Below are 19,604 nucleotides of genomic sequence, written 5' to 3'. Positions count from 1 at the left end.
ACAGCGATAAAGGAAAAACCTGAGATACATAATAAATGCCTCCATACTGCATTGTTATAATGCATTATAACATCCTATCATGCTCTGCAGCATGTCCAAACTGCTAACAGGGTCCAGCAAGAAGAAATTATCTAAGTGACATTGAAATAGACCTTAATCTGCATTTAGATTCATGAGAAATACATCAGAACATATATTCAGAAATTGTGACCAAAAGATATTCTAATTTGGTGTTTGGTGGAGAGCCTTGAGTACCACTTTCCAAAAACCGTATGACATCATTTTCATACTGATGAAACCATGCGGTGACCCCTGGTGACCTGTATGGAGGCCTCTGCATGAGAGCTAGACATTAGTGTACATGAGCTATGTTGACACTAAAATCCAAGAATGAGGCATGCTCACACATCCAAAGACGTCCATCACAAAATGACACGTCATCGTTCCTGACACACGACGGCGGTGACAAAATGAGTGTTTGCCGCCGATGCAGGAAGCCGGTTTAGCACTAAACGTCTACATTCTCTGTTGGAGCATAATTGAAGACTTGCAATGCAATGATAAGCTGTAATTAAACCGCTTTAATACCCAGATTCATTACAGCACTTTGGAGTCGCTGCTCCCTTCTTGGAAGTATAGTAATTGCAGTATGAGTGCACAGGAGAGCCCGGGCACTCTGGGAGGGCTGACTGTCAGAGGAGAAAATGCTCACATTCTGCTGATGTTTTGATGTCAACTGATTTGAGTGCAGGAGGAGAGGAGATAGGAGGAAATATTTGGTGTATATTTCCTGCTGTAATTAGAAAGGGAGCTGAGCAGCCAGTCAAGAGTGGCTTCAAACATATGTGCTTGTGTTTATGCATTCATGTTAGCGGCTGTCAGTGTGTGTGTGTGTGTGTGTGTGTGTGTGTGTGTGTGTGTGTGTGTGTGTGTGTGTGTGTGTGTGTGTGTGTGTGTGTGTGTGTGTGTGTGTGAAAGGGTGTATGTGGCTGTTAGGGCTGTGGTGTGACACATGTAAGGCAGGCTACAAATTGCCTGTCACAGCAAGCGCCTCTCACTAGGCGGATGGGGGAGTGACTCATTTTCAGAAAATGTGGATTGTTATCGAGTGTGTGTGGTGTGTGAGTGTGTGAGACAGAGAGAGAGAGAGTGTGTGTGTGTGAGAGAGAGAGAAATATACTGTGTGTGTGTGAGTGTCAGAGCCAAGTCAAAAATAGTGTAGAGACAGAATCAGATTAGGAATCTGCATTTCTCCACATGCACCTCAATCCAGGGGCCTGTGAACGCATGACTGTGTACATAACCTGAATTAAGACGGGTCAAAAAGCTAAACTTACACGCTGTCATGAAGCCGGAAGGCCAGCATAGACTGTCACCTTTGACCGTGACAAAAAGCACACACACACACACACACACACACACAGATACACAATATTTCCTGTCTTGCTCGTTCCTGCCTCTAGACCCCCTCTGTTATATTCCTTTACATTTGGCTTCTGGCCCACACGTTTCACACCGAGATTGACAGAAACGTGCCGATAACTTAAAGCAGCTATATTTAAGATTCTGTGTGTTGTTATTCGAGCCTCTCCTTATTTTGTTGACATAGCCGGGCCGGGCCATGCATGCTTTTATTGCACGTGAGTCAATGTGGGCGTGCCCCACGTACAGCAGTCACACGACAGCGTTGCTGCAGAAGCTTAGTACCCCGTTCCCCCCTCAGGTAAACACTGTTAGCTCTGTCATGTCGTGCCACTGAGAGGCAGTCGAGATGCTCCCAATCTCGGATTTTGCACCTTTTAAAAACATCCTTCTGCTTTCAAACGCACTTATCAACTTCAAATCTCTGCTTCAATTTACTTCAAGGTGGACATTTTTCCCAGGCCTCCCTTTGGGCAGCAATGGAATGATTGGAAACTATTAAGAGACAATTATTGTTGGAGGCGAACATGCTTTTCTTTCCTGTCGGCTGGAGCCAGGGGTTATACTCATCTCAACAAAGGTTGCACAAAACCTTGTTTTTTCCTCACTTCCTTTCTCAAGCAAGTTGCTGAAGGAGAAGAGACATCTGTTTACTTGCGCTCAGTGTAGCGTAGTCTATTTCATGGAGAGAGCAAGACAAGCATTCTTTATTCTCTCTAATCTTAACAAGATGATCTCCTCTCATATCAAGGCAAAGCCTGCGCTTGTGCATAAGAACTCACTGTCCAACTCAGAAAGAATAACATGCACACTGTAGGAACACGCACATCTTCACAAAACCATTATCTCCTGCCAGTAGCCTGAATCCTCCGACACAATCTGTCAGGTTTTTAAGTATACGTTTATACTGGTGTGTAAAAATTACTTTTATGCAGATTCATCTGTTTCCTGTTTAAAGGCAAACCTTGGCTCTCTCAAGTTATTTTGCATTGATCCTCACCTGACTCGGGGCATATCACGAAGGGGTTCCCGGTGGGTGCGACCCCGGTTGGCCCCCTGCAGGGTGCGGCGGTTGGCGGTGGAATAGTCGGGCTCCAGCTCGTATGGCTCCTCCTCTTCAGGGCCCAAGCTGCGGCGATCATCCTCCAGGCCATATGGCTCGGCCTGGAAGCGCTCTGGCTGCGAGCGGTTCAGATCCACAGTGCTGCTACCCATGGGCACCTGGGGCTGGGCCACATGGCCGTAGTCATCCTTGCGAATAGGCAGCGTGTAGCTGTTCTCCGGCCGGTAGCTGTTGGGCAGGTAGGGGTAGCGCGGCGGCCGGAAGTTGACGCCCCGTGACAGGCTGCCGTAGTTCTCAGTCAAATCGGCGTAGCCATCGTGCAGGCCGTAGTGGCGGACGTACTGGCTCTCGGGAGTTTCTCCATATGAATCGTTGTAGGAGTTGTTGTAGGAGCGCGTCAGGGTGGAGGTCGCTTGAGGGGTGATGAAGCGGTCCCCTCCGTTCTTCATGTAGCGCCGGTCGATGGAGTCGGTGTAGCTGCCCAGTGGAGACGAGCCTTCAGGCAGGGGCAAGCCGTCGGGCCCCAGGGGCACCTGGCGCACCGTCCGCGTGGTCACCGTCTTCACCATCTTAGTCACCTGTAAGAGGGGAACAGACACAGCCGTCAGACAGGGTGGCATCAGCGTGACAGAGTGATATTAAATTCAGGCTGCAGGTATGCAGCAAACCATGCTCTCCACTCAACAAAGACTGGCCTCTCCAGCTGTTCAATTAGGCCACCGTGTTAGAAAGAGGCAGGCAGGCAAATAAACTTGATAAATGGAAAGTAAATGCAAATTTAGATTCTTGTTGTTAACATTAAAACATGCATTTTAAACCTAATGCAGAGGGAAACTCAATTTGTGTTAATTCAATTAAACTTTGGAATTGGTGTGACTACATTTTTCATTGTGCTGCATTAAAATGTCATAAAGTGATGTTTTATAAAATCATGGGTTTGTGAAGCAGATCGTTTTTTTAATGCTGAAGTTGATTGGGACTAATTTTATGTTCATCAAATTGAAAGTTGTTCGGCCCGTGTCATCAATTTGTGTTGCCTTGAATTATGAAGTGAAAAAAAAATCTGTAGGCATTAAACATGAAATCTAAACCCAAAATGTCATATATACACAGTGGCTGTCTGAGTGAGTCTCCTGCATTGTGCTGTAACAGAGCCATCTTGAAGTGCTACAGCTCTACTGGACCTTGAATCCTTTGCGTCCCCAAGGGAACAGGGTAGCATCACACTCTGTGACAACCAGACCTGCATGCATCTGTCGCTCACGTCTTCCTATAGCTAAATAACTCCACTTCCTCTGCTGTCTCTGAGGCTGTCTGACTGGAGAATTGCAGACAGCTACTCCACTCCCTGAGCTCTCCGCCCATACAGAAACCAATTTGCTGCCCAGTGAATTCTGCCGTGGACGATAATTGGCTATTTTGTCCACGGCTATAAATTCATCTTCAAAATTAATGAGGTTGATGAAAATGAATCGTCATCCGCAGGGGTGCAGGTCTGATGCAATTCGTGCCTGACAAGGTGTCGCAGTTCGTTCCCACTTGACGTAAGACTGCCATTCAGATTTTCTCGGGGAAATGAAGAAAAGAAATCTGATGGGTTTCATTTTCGACACCAGCCCTGTTAATTGTAATATGCTTTCTTTATTTTTTCCATCAATGCTATGATTTAGATTATAATCAGGAGCGCGCCAAGGCATGTAACAATATCAAGGAACCACAATGAAGCATTACATCATTGTTACTGATGCCGTTCTGCCTTGGCTTTGTGCTAGTTACAAATAAAGAGCTCATTTGCTAGATTCACATTAGCTACAGCACATGTATGACTTGGAATGAATAAAGTTGAAGTCTATCTGTCTATCGAATAACAATCTCGCTTTCATCCTCTGGATTCACAGCGTTAAGAACCCAAACTGGCTGTTCTGTCTATAGCATGAGTCCTAATGCTCTGGGCCACAAGGGGACTACAGGGGCTGAATGTCATTCCATGCATGAAGCGATTACGTAGGCATAATATATATAATTTATTAAATGACATTATGAAACTTTTTGGTAAGCTTTAGTGATTTTCCAGAGAGCTATAGCGTCACATAAAGCTCGAAGCCTTTTAGTCGTGAGCATAATGTCAGAATGCTTTTCTTCAGATCTGGTAATTTTATAACAAGTTATTTATCAACATATTTTATTCTGTCCTATTCTGTCAGAGCTGAGAGGAGAGCACAGTGAACGCTGCCGCTTCCCAGCCTCGACATGCCCAGCGGCCTTGTACCAACACAGCTTTTTAGGCGATTTGCAAGTGCTACAAAGGGAACCATCACACAGTTTTCTAACACTCTTTGATGTACGCTCAAGTTCACAAGGCGTTAAGGGGGGGCGAGGGACCTGCATTTCAAAAGGGCCGTTTGAAATATGCTGGAGTGGGGTAAACAGGGCTAAAAGAGACTTGCTAAAATGGCGGGAGAGAGTGAGTAAACTAAATGTGCGACTAAATGTGGGCCTTTTTAAAACATGATGTTAAAGGAACGGGGAGACGGGCGGGGGAGGGGAGAAAACAGCAAACATCACACAGGGTTCAGCATCCTTTACTGCTTCTATCTCCGACAGACTGGGGGTCGAGATGGAGACCGGGGTGGGGGACCGGGGTGGGGGTCCGGGGTAGAGCCATCAGTAAACCGCATTAGATTTCATTGTCGGTTGTTTGAGCTCTGTATTGCATGTGGCTCAAAAATGAAACAGTGTCACAGACCTTTAAGGTACATGTACAGCTGCTGAATGCAATCTGAGGAGAGTAGAAAATGTGTCTGTTCTTTATTCTGTTCTATTCAACAGCGGCACCTCATTTATCACAACAGCTGAACCTGATCAACTGACTCCTACCTACTCACAGCTGACTCCCCAGTGTGTGCAGAGTCGTGAAAGTGATTTTATTTGTTTGTGTGTGTGGTCTGTCTCAAGTCTCATGAGCTCATATCCAGAGGAAAGGAGGAAAGATGATTTCATTGGCCCAACTGGGCTCTTCCTCCAACGTGACTGGTGTGCCAGCAGGAAGACAGCAGTAAAGCATGGCATGCTGGGAATGGAGGAAGGGCGTGGATGTTATTGAGCTCAGACTCATTCAGGGACTTGGCCAATTCACTTTGTTTGAAAATGCAAATAGAACCAGTGGTTAGTCTGCTATTGAAAGGCTGTGTGTGGTTGTTCTCCAATTGTATATTAAAAACATATTAAACCCTTCATTAACTGAGCCTCTTTTCGCTGACAAATACTTATACAATGCAGTATCTCCATCTTAGTGCCAACTTTTTTGTATCTTTCTCAGTATTCTAACTGGTAATATTGCTGACATTTAAACAGCTAGAGCCAGGTTTACCACCAGAAAAAACTTTTTTGCCTGCAAATCAGGAAGACGGGAGAAGCCTCCATGTTTCATCTTCCAGCAGTGAGATGGGGGATAACCATCAAGGGAAAGGAATGTGTTAGCATTAGACGGTATGGCAAGACTTTGGTTCAAAAGAACAGATAAGCACATAAATAAAACTGTGAGTTGCTAGGGGATGACAGGAGGGGTAGAAAAGGAGAGAGGGTGAAAAACAACACATGAAAGTATGCTAGAGAGAGGACGACAATACGGAAGGAAAGTGAGGAAGACGAGGGGAGGGGTCTCTTTGGGTAAACTCGCGGCTGGGTCTGGATACATTTTCCGCCACGGAGACGTTGGCTTCCAGAAGTTCACCCTGAACATGAATCTGCTTTTCTCCTCAAAGTGACTTCCAGAGAGCAGCCGATCCCTTCCTCCCGGCAGGGTGGCGGCCTCTTCCAAGGAGCGTCCTTCCTCTTCACTTCTTCAGCAGCAAAGCCCTTGATTAGTGTGATGTTTTACTGCACATGCTTGCGTGTGTTACCACTAAGGACGTCTGCGTATGAATGCATAAAATCATGTGGGTGTGAGTGAGTGTGTGTGGCCAATCCCCTCGCAGCAAACAGGCTGGAGGGGAATGGGCCCTCCCTCATGAGGGATTAGACCAGGCTTTTTAATTACAGTTTCACAGTACCCAGAGTAGGAGCTCAACACGGAGCTCTCCACTCCACTGGAAGCCTACAGCAGCAGCAGCAGCAGTTGACTCTGCCTATGTTTACAACCAAATCCCAAGCAAAATGTTGCAATATAAGCTGAATTTTGAAGGCATGTCTCAAAATGTGGACGGTTAAAGGAAGAGATTTTAAACCCCACTAGAGTTTGTTTGTTTTTCAAATGGAAATCTGGCGTGGATTCTGGTGGGAATTCTTCTCAATGCACAGAGAGTGATGAATTTAAACATGGAAGTGAAATGCAGACTGTCTCCCAAAACACAATGAACATGCACACACTTGAAATTCTTCAAAAAAACCCAACCTGACACCGAGAGGAGGACATTCTAGTTCGAGCAATTGCTGATTACTGATGCCACTTGAAATGTATTTTTCAGTCCCGGGTAAAGTGATAGCAAATTACTTCGGGGAGCCAATGTACAAAAAAATGGTAATTCATATCATTCAAAAATAAAAACTATCACAAGGCTACATCTGGGGGAAAAACAAGTAAAAAGTCATTGAAATTAAAGGGAAACACCTACACGTCAATAGGGTTTGAACAATCAAATATTACCATGAAACTTTCCCAGTTGATTACTTACATTAATTCATTTGTGTATTACAAGTTATTTTAAGTTGTATGTTTAAATATGCAAATTTTGGAGTTTCATATTTTTGTTTCATTTTGTTGACAAGTTCGAGTCAAATGTTTTTACAGACGGAATTTTGGATATCCATTTATATCACTCAATAAATGAGAAAATAAAAATCAAAACTGTAAAGTGTGGTGTATGTGAGTGCAACTGAAGATATTTCAAGCTCAGACATTACATTTGGCAAAGCGCTACAAGGTCAAAATCTTTAAGTGATAGATGACCATGATCGGCACAAAACTTCCAACATTTTCTGAAATGTCATGTGAAATATGCAAATGGTGTTTTATCTAATGGTAACTGTTTTGAATTTATAAGAAATCTACAGACGCAAAAAAAAAAAGTCGTAAAATAAACACCAAAATGTATATTTGGGATGTTATGTAAGCACAATAGCCAACAATCAAAAAAGTTGACCGGTGCATGAAAAACTATGTTTTCGCCTGGGTTGTCTCTCACTCCATCTCATATCAACATCACTACGTATGAGGTTGTATTATGTGTTTGTACCATCTACAATGCCAATGAGGGATGTGTTGTCAGACAGAATTTAAAAGAGAGAAATAAGGAAAGAGAGAGAGAGAGACAGAAGACCATGCAAAAGAAATAAGAAAACAGAGAGAGAATGGGTCTCGTCCCAGCAGGTGGAAGCAACAAGCAGTGAACTGAGAAGTATTGTAGAGTATAGACTGGAGAATTATTTGGCTTGTGATGAAGCAGACTGTGTTGCAGACTGCTGCTGTAGCCTGTATGGGCACACATATAAATGGTGGCGTGGTGGGAAAAGCCATACTGGTATAAAAGTCCACTCACCTTCACGTTAGATGAGATATCCTTACAGAAAGAAATAACAGAACACAGTAGAGGACGAATCAACAAAAGAGCTTTTAAGAAGCACACAACTAGGAGAACACCAGGGGAGTTGGCTCATAATAACACAATCATCAAATAATTGAAGCCGTGAGAGGGAGATGAAACCACTTTGGGCTGTAGGATTATGGGATTTAGAGTTCTTCAGGGTGGAAGTCTGGGGGAGGAGCTACAGTGCTGTGCTGTTTAGAAGCGGTAAACCATAACCATAATTTGAAGCAACATTGAAATGGATCAAAGAGACTTTGGGGGGGGGGTGTTTGCAGCTATGAGCACAATGGGATCTCTTTGCCACAACAATGCAACTGCTCTGAGGTGTGCTGCTCAGGTGTGATAGTAGGTACCAGGCTGACTGTCAGCGCTGTACAGCAGATCGCAGAAGAATCATCAGTTTAATCTGCAGGTCACAGCTAACCTTCTAAAGTCTACCTTTTTGCGTAGTATCATTGCAAACGTTTTTCACAGCATCTAACATGTTGATAGAACAGTTTCTAGTGTTTATTCATCATTCAGTTACATGATCAGTGCCACCCTCTACGTATATACACTGCAACTCGGCTGAGTGCACCTTTGTGTCTTACCCTGGTTTCTGTGCGCCGTGTGGTGCCGTCATCAGAGGTGACCACGGAGACATGGGAGGTGGGGGTGCCAGGGTCCTCCTCTATGGTGACCGTCTCCTCCACCACCTCCTGTGGCTCCTGCATCATAGCCAGGGATGTGGCGTTGCTGGGGCTCTGCTCCTGCACAGACGGGGGGGGGGGGGGAGACAAGACATCAAGAGTTAACGGATTTTTTATATTCAGTTGTTAGCTGGCAAGAAAAACAGCACAACATCCAGGTAATCTTCCATTAGACATACGGCGAGATGGAACTGTAATTGGGCCACAGCAGCAACTAATTATATTAGAATCCAGCAGAGCAAAATAGAGCATAAATAAGAACATTGCAAATGAAGGGTATTAAATATAATGCCACCCACAATTTGCAATGCAACAGTCAAGCAACTAAGGTGAAACACAGTACATGAATAATAATGTGTGGAAAATAACAGCACAAAAATATACTGAGACGCAGCGATGAATGAAAAGTGTTTTCGATACAAAAATAAGCAAACATGACGTGTGCAGAATGAAAATATAATCACATATACTATAATCAATATTATATATCAACATATATCATCAAAATATAATCATAAACATAATCACTATAAATGATTTACTTTGTCTAATAAAGTCAATCTACTGAATTAAATACCAGCTTATTTATGGACAGGTCACGCTGATTCACATGTACACGATTGGGAGATGCCACTAAGATGCCCATGAATTCTTAAAAAAAACCCAGATACGGTTCAACAACAACATTTTTTAAACTTTGCTGCCAACGTTATCAGAATTATTTATTAGATCAATATCTGCACATAGCAAATAGAGTATTAATTACGCTAGGAATAAGGTTAGGTAACTAAAAAAAAGGTCATGAAAGACTGGCAAATAAACTACAGTACAAGCCCATCTACTAACCTCTCCACACCCGTAAGTAACCTACGTAGTAACAAGACTAGTTTCCTCAGAACAGCTTGAAACAGCACTCTAAATAATACGTCTGTAAGCACGCACTCTTGACAATGCCAATATGAAAAACAACAATAATGTTCGAGTTTGTTTCTTGTCCTGACGCACCATGATTTATTTAGCCCTGATATTATATCCAAACACTGCAATGCAGGGTAGCAACTCCTCACCTCTTGAGACTTTAAATTGAGTTAAAGCTTCTTTCAAGGCAAGCAAAAGCCCGGAGCACTGCTCTTGATTCATATTTCATTGGGAGACCATGGATTTAGAGAATAAGTGTCCATGGGCTAAGGATGAAAGTGAGTCCCTCACACCCCCGCCTTACCCTGTGTGAATGTGTGAGAAATACAGTCTTCCTGCTGATGGAAGATGATATGAAGCCAGTGGTCGGAAGTGCAACGCCCTGGCACGGCCCGCTGCCGTGCATGAGTGTGACAACATTACAGCTCTCGTAATGGAGAGGGGAAGGAAAGCATTTGAGGCAATCATTGATAACCAAAACAGCACAGAGCCAAGAGAGGAAATCAAAAGTAATGAAGAGGGAGGAGAGGGAAAGAGTTGGAGGAGGACAGCGTAGTGGAAAGAGTTTTTTCTTTTAAAGGAGAAAAATATGAAGCAGGTGGTTGTGTACTAGATAGATTTAACTGACCTCTGTCTGACAAGCCATTTTTATTGTGTGCACTGTTCCTTTAGCTACATGAAGGACATTTTAATTTTATTCACAAAGTTAAAAAACACCCACCAATTTCTGTCCAAAATACTGTCTTTTTAAAAAATTAAACCTTTGACAACCATTAATCGTAATCCAAAGATAAAAGATCAAAGCTATGAAACACAAAGAAATCTCCCTCAGCGTCCCCCCTAATATCTTAAACCATTTGCAAATTCACCTCACGTAGAAAAACATTAAAAACAACTGAACCAAGCAGACTATTTTTGTCGACCAATTACACAAAGCTGGAGGGAGAAACAGAAGGCCAAGGAGAGAGCAAGAGGAAAAGTTTGAGTGTTGTTCGCCACTGTGTTTGGTTGAAACACAAGAGACGCCTTATGGTGGGAGACTGCTTGTTTTCTTCACCTCTTGGAAGAAACTTACAAGTAAACAGTTCTCCACTGATTGGCCAACTCCTCTCAGGCTTCAAAGCCCCACACAGTCCCCATTGATCGTCAGTCCTTTCTGCTGATCAGACAGAAGTTTGCACTTTTTCGACTAATTCCACAACTCTTCAGCCTCCTAATGTGATCTGCCAAATGAGTACACGTAATTGGAAACCGTTTGGAAAATGGCAGGCACTTTCAAAAATACTTGGCATGGGATTGGATGAACCATCCCGTCAATCAAACTCTTGCCAAAGCCAGTCACGAGAAGAGCTACATCTTTTCCATCAAGAAAAGCTTTCAGTGCCGGTCTTTGCTCTTTTTTCATTGAAGAAATACTCTCCAGTTCTAATATAATGGAAGCTATTGCAGCATCTCCGCTAACCTCTTTAGGAGCCACAATTGTTCTGTCGATCAACAGTCGTATGGACGTAGCTGTCAGTCGCACCTCACAGGAGGCTGATTGGTCTGTGCTCCGGGCTGGCTGCTGGAAAGAAACCGGTCCCTTGATTTGTTTGTATCAACTTGTATGCATAACCTCCTACAGCAACACCAAGACACTGAAAACATTCTCTATTTACCTGCACCGGTCTATCCAGTAACTTAGAGTCAATTTGCACCATGAACCGAGCTGAGTTAGGTCATTACCCTCGGCGAAAGGTTCTGAAGTCCCATTATTGGGGTTAATGACTGGGAAGGCTTTCGGCTGCATAGAAGGAGACACATTTATTTACACACAAGCATTGCAGAGCTTTACAACTGACCTCGGGCTAAACAGCACAGCTAGGCTGGGAAGGGCCTTCTAATGGTATTCAGAAAAGGTGAGCGCTGATTAATTGCCTCTAATCAACATCCTTGTTCTGTTCAACTTTAAATGTGAATTACCTTCATGACTTGGCACCCGGTAATGAAAACAAAAGGTAAGAAAACTGAAGTCTGAGTGTGTACAGTACTACTGTCATTTAAAAATGTACAGTCAATTTAAAAGGCACAAAATTCCGTATTCAGAGCATATCTATGATTGAAGCATTGTCCCCACACGACTCAACATGGTCACAGCTGAGCCCGTGGCTAGCGGCTAACGGAGCTAACGCCATGAAAAGTGCAGACAACTGCAACAGAGCTAACAGCATTAACCCAGGGGAAACCGGTAGCTGGGCGCTACGTTATCAGCGGTAGAAAAGCACAGAATTTTGAATTTAGCACCTTTACCAACCAGAATACAGCTTTGGTCAGACACAGAAACCCAAGGCTCACTGAAGATGCAAGCTCTTGCAGAGTCCCTTGATACTCATTGGCTGCCTGTTGCAATTTGACAGGTAATCTAGCAGCCTTTAACTATTTTTCTACTTTTTACTTTGAAGAATGCGAGGCGCATACTTCCTTTGAAATACATAAAAGCATTTCTTGTTATTGTCATGTCTCTTTGTGAACACTCCGGAAACAAACAACAGAATATTGTTAAAGAAAGACAATAGTCTAATCTTTCAATTAAGACAATTAAGCCATGTGCATGTGTGCCAACTTGCATATGGCATGATTTATCTTTTCATTCTCTGTACAGAATTAGGCAGATACTGTGTGTGTTAACTCTTCCTTACAAATTGAGCACAATCACTGTGAATGTTCCACCTCTTTGGCTCTCCGCTAATGAAATCTGGACAATTTAACTGCATTCCTATGATGTTTCATTTCTTTGATCGGGTAAACGCAGAGGGAACGTTGTCAAAACAGCGTCATGTAAAAAAAAAGAAAAAGAAAGGAGCACCATAGTGGACAGAGAGGTCCTTGGAGGCCGACTGACAAACTATCTTCTTGATCGAAGCTGAATTGAGTTATCTCGTTCACTTTCCTCTCGTCTCTGCGTGCACTAAGTGAGAGAGTGGAGTTGAACTCAACATTACAGCCCCTAATAAATGATTAAAAGCCGTCTGGCTGTGGGCTAGCACGCCTTTCTGCCCGGTCCTGGGGGAATAACAGGCTGTTTCTGAGTCGAGTAGATTCAGTAAAGCTTACCCTTAAGTTGAGAGCGGGAGGAGAGGAGCACAGTGAGTTCATGGTTGACCTCAGAGATATGAATGACAAAGTAGAAGAAGGGTACGAGAGAGAATGTGGTAAGGGTGGGGGACGAAGTTCCAGCATATTCAAATCGTGTGGAAATGGTTTTGTATAAGCCAGTGGAAAAGTGGTGACCTCAAGGTTGTTCAGGCGAGCTTATGATCGGACGGTTGCAGGCTAAAATTCCCAATCAGCTGGATCAGGAAAACAAGGGAGAAGCCCCTCAGCTGAAGAGTAAGCGAGCGTCCACGGAGCAAATCGTCTCACCTCACCTGTTCATCCGGAACAACTATTGCTATTTTGAACAGCCTGCCATGAAAATGTGAAAGTCAGCAAGAGTCAAACCTGGATAAAGAGGATACAAACATATTAAGAGCGCCTGGGAAAGAATACAAAACACAAGCTTTTATAAACCCAGGCGATCCTATCTGTTAAGGATCGGATTTAACCAGACAAAAGAAACACATTTTAAGGTTCCTGAGCCCAAGTAAATAACAAAGCAACAGGATTGTCTCCTTGCCTAGCCTAAAAAGCCCTGCCAAGAGCTGGACCCCACTTCTGATGAGGAGAAAAGAGCTTGCAAGAGCTTTGCCATTTGGATCACTTCTGTTCAGTCAGCAGTAGAGGAGAGATTGAGGTCTCACACAGACAGGGATTTGGCTCTTAAGAAGGCCTGAGGCTTTGTACAACCTGAACTTTTTTCAATCTGGTGTATTTGGCTTTGACTAGCAGTAGGAGGAGAACTTGATTGGTGGATGATGAAACCTCCTTTTCCTGGTCTGACACTGGCTAACCCCTGAAGGGATGAGGCTTGGAGTGTACTTGTACTATACTAAGAAAAGAAAATTATAGAGCTACTTTTGCTACATTACATCAAAGTACATGAAAGCATTGAGTGTGTCCGGCCAAGAATGAGAAGAGACTCGAGCTTATCCATAACTCAACAACATACAACATACGATCAACACCTCCAAAAAAAACAATACCCTTGAAAAGAGTCCTTGAGCTTTCTCCTGTGGAGTACCGGTATATTTCATTACAATAGATCATGCAGGGACATGCGGTGTCTTAAGAGCGACTAATCTGAACCGTAATGGATTGCTGTGCTGCTGGAAGAAAAGAAGGAGGAGGAATACAAAGGCAGGAGATGAAGTGATACAGGGGGTGTCAATTAGCGGAGGTCCGCTATCTGCCATCAATCCACACCCATTCATCATCTGTGTTCAATAAGCTGCTCAGTATTGTCAGTGGATGGGGAGATAAAGTTAAAATGTTGGAAAGGGAGAGAGTGTTTGCAGATAAGGGGCTTTCCTTCCCCCGGGACAGTATTAGTGGTGAACTAATACAACCACAAAACCTCCATTCGATTCTGGCAGGGGACCATGACCCAGGCCTCTCTCGATACTCAAGATGTATTGAGATCCAACTCAGCCCTATGAACAGTAATAATTAGGACCAGCCTAAGTTGCACATATCAGCCATTGCAAACACATTATTTTCGAATTCAGCTGCACCTTTTCAAAATTGGTGGAGACCTCAGAAGAGCCATTGAGAGCCTGATAACCAATCATCAACAAGAAATGATTCCCAAGAACAGCACCATATGTTCCCGTTGACAGTGGATGCAGGAATACATGAGGACAACTTTCCCTCTCAGCCCTACACAACCTCGGTGAGTAGAATTTAGATGTGTCTCAGACTGAACACAGTGGGAGGGAGCCTGCGGTTACTTTCAGGTTGAGACAACAGAACTTGTCAGATCGCCACCTGGTCATGCATACCGGCGTGATCAGAGTCACCTTCCTTCCTGATGCACACACACATACACGACATGCTCAGTCTTAGCCTGACCCCTGTGCAGTGACTAACAGGATTTCACTCTAGAGACATGCCAGCAATCATTACATGGCTCTTACACAATTAATTCTCCAGCAAAGATCGCCTGGCTAACCTTGGGTCCTCCAATTTCCCATCAGCCCCTTCTGTTACTACCACCTGCCCTCTCGGCAGCACTGCCCGGTGAGGAATCACATTTCAAAAGCGAATGAGAAAGAAAGAGGGAGCATTCGAGAACGCAGTTCACTAGCGTGACCCGTAAAAAACACAGCAACTGTGAACTGCAGCCGTGTGACCCAAACATCCAGCCAAAGCAAGATTTGTTTGTGGGATAAAGCAGAGGCTGAGGGGAAGTCAAGTAGAGGAAGGGGAACTAAAGAGGCTGACAGTGCGTGGCAATGGCCCAAATAGCATGCTCTATCAGGGTGAAAAGGAGAACGGGGGGCATTCAGTCACTTCTGAGGAAAGCCAGGACTCATCTCAGTTACAGCCAGCGCAGAAGTCCCAACTCTCTGAATGACTGGAACTCCAGCTGACCTCGTACTGGGGTGTGTGGTGGTGAACATTGTCTACTTTGTGTGCGTGCTTTAGAAATCCTTAAACTCAACTCAAGGGGTAAAGCACACACAAACTAGCACACATATAACTGTAGGAGGGAGGGCCAAAGTCCTGATGATGCAGCTGGGAATGATGGGACCTTAATCTCTCCTTCGCTGGCGACTGATCCTGAGCCAAATCTGGGCTTCTCTCCCTCTCATCTCTTTCACGCTTGGCCTCCTGGTTTCAGACGCCTGCATCATTCCCCATTCCACTCCTGTTTTTCTACCTCTTTCCTGAAACCCCCGCCTCCTAACCCGCCACGCCACCCTCCATCAGGCTCGCCCTTTTGTTCCTTTGCACCAGTGCCTAGACAAAACTCGAGTCAGCCAGACCACTTGACGGGCTCAGTCCCTAACAGCCAGAGGCCTCAGTCAAGGGAAAACCTCCAGCTAAAGCCAGATTGCCTCCCGATGGGACATCGCTTCCACATTTACCTACTGCGAACCGACTATCTAGCGACAGGCGGAAACCCCAGCTCAACCCTCGGCAACATTCGACACCATGTTAATCTCTGGAATGGCAGATATTCCCATTTCAATTGGCCGAGAAGTGTTTTGAAACCTTTGGTAATTTCTTACACATGCCATCAATTACACACTGTACATACAAACACACTTGCACGCACGGAGTCACATACCACATGTGTTTTCCTCACAATTCAAGGCCTGGAGTCACATTAGAAGTGAAGGATGCAGAAAGTCCCTCTCAACATGGAATTTGTGGTAGCACTCAACAACTCGAGCAGCAGGAGGATAAATAAGCAGTGCAGATTTTCAGGAAGTAGCCAAAGAGACAGAAAAGGGGGAGGAGGATCATGAGTAAAAAACAAAAGGAGGAGAGCCACATGGTGCCTGTAGAGTAAAACTAAAACAATGAGTCTTGGAGAGGGGTCAGCGCTCGTGGCCAGGGTTTGTTTGTTTGGACAGTGGGTGCGACCATTAGAGAGACAGAGAAAGAGAAGAATCCAGCACTGTTGAGGCAGAGCAGCAGTAGCTGGCCACGGTGGACAGGTGGTGGGCAGAGTGCAGGGTGGTGGTAGGTTTGTCCTGGTGGCATAACAGAGTCTCCTGGAGGGCGGGTTGTTTGCAGCGCCCCTCCCGTCAGCCTCTGGATCACTGTCAGCCTGACTCTGTCAGAGGACTGGTGATTGGAGGGGGGGGGGACTTGCAGTGTGTGGAGGAGGCAGTGAGACAGACTTTGCCAGAAGCTCAGTTCATGTGAGGTCTACTGGAGATTTAGGGAGTTGGAAAGGGGACATATGTTTAGACAGGAAGTGTCTAACTACTCGTGCAAAACACTTATTGTCCCCCTAAAAATCCTTTCTTCAAAATCTGTCTGCATGTGCAGCCACAGGGTGTCCCATTTAACAGAACCCCCCCCCCCCTTCCATTTCTGGCTGTCTTTGTCCCTCTTGTGTAGAAAACAGTCAAGCCTGAGGCAGTTATAATGGAGGACTACTAACAGTCTTAGCAGGGTGTTCTCACTGTTGCAGGAATGCTACTACATGTCCTCTTCTGGGACTGGGGTGATGGGGTGAGTCGGGGAACTCTACAGGAAGAGGGCAGGATGTCATCAAAGTCGTGCCGTATTTCTTAAGACGAGTTAAGAGTTCTCGAAATGTTTTATGTCACGAACTCCAAAACAGACCCTATGAACTTGTTGGGCAAAAGGTGTGCTTTTATGTATTTACTTCCAAACTGATTTACTTCCAAGCTGATAATTGTCTACACCACCCCAAGAGAGGTAATAGAGGTAAGGCTGAAAGCTGTGAATGCTTGCACTCGAATGCATTCTCTAGTTAGGACATTTTCTAGCAAATTAAACTACTCCTCATCTTGACAGGAAACCACCATAACCTTCTAAAGGAGCCCCGGCTACGGCACATGCGCCATCACTAGCACTCTGCTCTGAAAAGCACACATAGATAACACCTCACAGAGCTAACGCAGTCCATCACAGTAACTGCGGCTGCTTTTCAAATATGCACTCAGTCAAGCGTGATTGACCCCCCCGGATACTTTTACAGCCTTGTGCCAACCGCCTGGTAAAGGATCGGGCTCATTGTGCAGGCAATGTCGTGGCGTCAGAGCCAGAGGCGGAGGACAAGCCGCGAGCTCTGGGCAATCGAGAAATCCCTGCCAATTTACTGCTAACCTTCAACGGGTCATGAGATAAGGTGATGCTGGACGTATATGCGTCCCATAAAGGAGCCATTGCGCAGCTGGATAAATCTATCAGGAGGCTTGAGCTACCGGCCCAGTTACTTTATTTATTATTCCCTCTCTGTCAGATGAAAATAAATGTGGTATTACATCTGCTCGGTCCTGCTCTGCTAAAAAGGCCTAGTGTAGTGTGTGTGTATGTGTGGGTGTGTATGTGGGCGAGTAGTTAATAGGTGTGGATATAGCAGCATACATCAGGTCAGTGCAGTGCCATCTAACTCAGAGTGCTGGACAAAACAAATGTTCAAAAAGAACAATGAAAAATATTCAAACTGATAACCTGTTTTTACCTCTTTTGTTGACCTCTTGTACAATCATGTCTAACTTTGTTTGCTCTCTGTAATTCACTTTGCAACTATGTTTTAAAAGGCTGCTACAAAGAACCAATGTGGATCTCTGTCTCCGAGTCATCTTATAGACACAGTCCACTACATACAATAACCATATTAATAATGAACATGCATTGTAGTATTGTCTGTCATCCTTCATGTCAGAAGATACCCTGTTGACTGGCCAAATATATTCTTCACCTTCTAACACCATAAAGGCCATTATTAGCATGTTGAACGTTAACTTGATGATGAAGAATTCCATCTGCCAACCAGTCGTTTCCAGCTAGTTAATGACAAGGACTGGAGCAGGCCTCCACACAAACACAGTCCCTACGAGTCTCAGCAGTTTGGATGCAGACTGTTGAACACTACCACAGATCTGAGATGTGGGGGTCAACCAGAGTACACAGACAACCAAGTCCTCCACATCCCTGCACAAACAACGACAGAGCTCCCTCTGCTCTCGCAGTGTTAAAAGTGAAACACTTCTAGGTCTGAGTGTGAACAAAGAGCATTTTTCATGACAAGGCTCATAATAGCAATAAAGTCAAGTGAGAAAGGCAAAGCCGCCATATCTGCACCCAATGTATTCCACTGCATCGAGAAGAGGTAAACAGGGCTAAATTGGATTTGAACAGGATCTGTATTGGGTTGCTACAGCTGACATTGTATTGTAGTTAAGATTTTTAATCAGAGACTAATAGCGCCACAAAACAACAGCTCATTTACAAGCTAATGGAAACAAGTCTACCTGATTTCCTCTGAATATTGAGTCAGGGATGAAAATACAGAGAGACAACAGACAAGGCCTTCATTCTGGTGCTATGTGTGTGTGTGTGCGGGAGGCTGAGTGAGCGAGGGAGTCTTTTAAGCTTACTTTCAAAGCTGCAAGCTGATCATGAATATTTAAGACTATGCAGATATCTGAAATATAGTTTTGGTATGTGCCTTTATTCGCATGCTAAATTAGCAGAGTACATTTTAAGCAAGAGCCACGGTATGAAAATAAAACCGCCTCTTTGAAGCCGTGGCTAACTCACTATGAAGTGTGATTTTTTTTTTTATCCAAACGTTTGTTGGATGAATTAAAAGAATATCAGAAAAAAACTGCATTTTGAATGATCGGGAGAGTATATATTTTGAATGCAGTGTAAAACCTTTTGGCTGGATCCAAACTGAAGAGGTGCATGCTGCACTGCTGCATAAGAAGGATGGGCAGGTGGGTGGGTGGGGGCTTTGTTTGGGTGAGTGGGGCAACTTTGAAACTCACCATCTAATAGAGTCATTCCCGTTGCTCTGAAGAGCTCCCCAAGGTGTTGGATATAAAAAAGGGCGTCTCTTACTTCCACTCAAGCGATAGCACTTCTCAAATCTTATTTCTGTGTCATGCACTATTCATGCTCTGGGTCCGTGTTGTGCTGCTCTGCAGGTGGTTGGGAGGAAGAGGAGGATGCAGATGAAATATGGATTATCTCCTCTCAGTGTCTGGCTAAGCCCCACTTTGCTGGCACCGCTGCTTTTCAATGTAACTCCCCTCCCACTCAGGCCTAGCATCTGGCTGCTAACCCCCCCGGCCTTTAATCAAATACATACACCCTCACAAACATCTCTATCCATCTACCCCCATGATGAAACACCTCCCCCTCCTGCTTCAGCTGCTGCTGCTCTGTGCAGGAAATGCTGACTTCTTAAGATTTAGGTATCCAGTAAACAGGATCTTGACTCAAAATAGCCGATAGCTGGAAGAGGAGTGTTGACAGCCCACAGACTGTAAACTGTCCTATTAAGAGATGGGTCAGGGT

The 19,604-nt window shown here is 44.5% G+C and overlaps 1 protein-coding gene across 5 annotated transcripts in view; it reads right to left on the bottom strand.

The window, feature by feature from the left end:
• arvcfb (ARVCF delta catenin family member b) overlaps positions 1 to 19,604 on the bottom strand; it is a 101,061-nt gene that overhangs the window by 62,041 nt on the left and 19,416 nt on the right. For 3 of the 5 annotated variants that reach the window (XM_079271003.1, XM_079271002.1, XM_079271004.1), the window contains exons 2-4: positions 8,661 to 8,819; positions 8,023 to 8,043; positions 2,423 to 3,063 (exon numbers count right to left, since the gene is read on the bottom strand). In XM_079271003.1, the coding sequence (XP_079127129.1) occupies positions 2,423 to 3,063; positions 8,023 to 8,043; positions 8,661 to 8,819 (821 nt within the window). The remainder of the gene's footprint in view (positions 1 to 2,422; positions 3,064 to 8,022; positions 8,044 to 8,660; positions 8,820 to 19,604) is intronic. The other 2 variants (XM_079271000.1, XM_079271001.1) reach the window with 1 other exon arrangement.

The sequence above is a fragment of the Melanostigma gelatinosum genome, assembly GCF_949748355.1.
Source record: "Melanostigma gelatinosum genome assembly, chromosome: 6".
Lineage (NCBI taxonomy): Eukaryota > Metazoa > Chordata > Actinopteri > Perciformes > Zoarcidae > Melanostigma > Melanostigma gelatinosum.
This window is presented reverse-complemented; position numbering and strand designations above follow the sequence as displayed.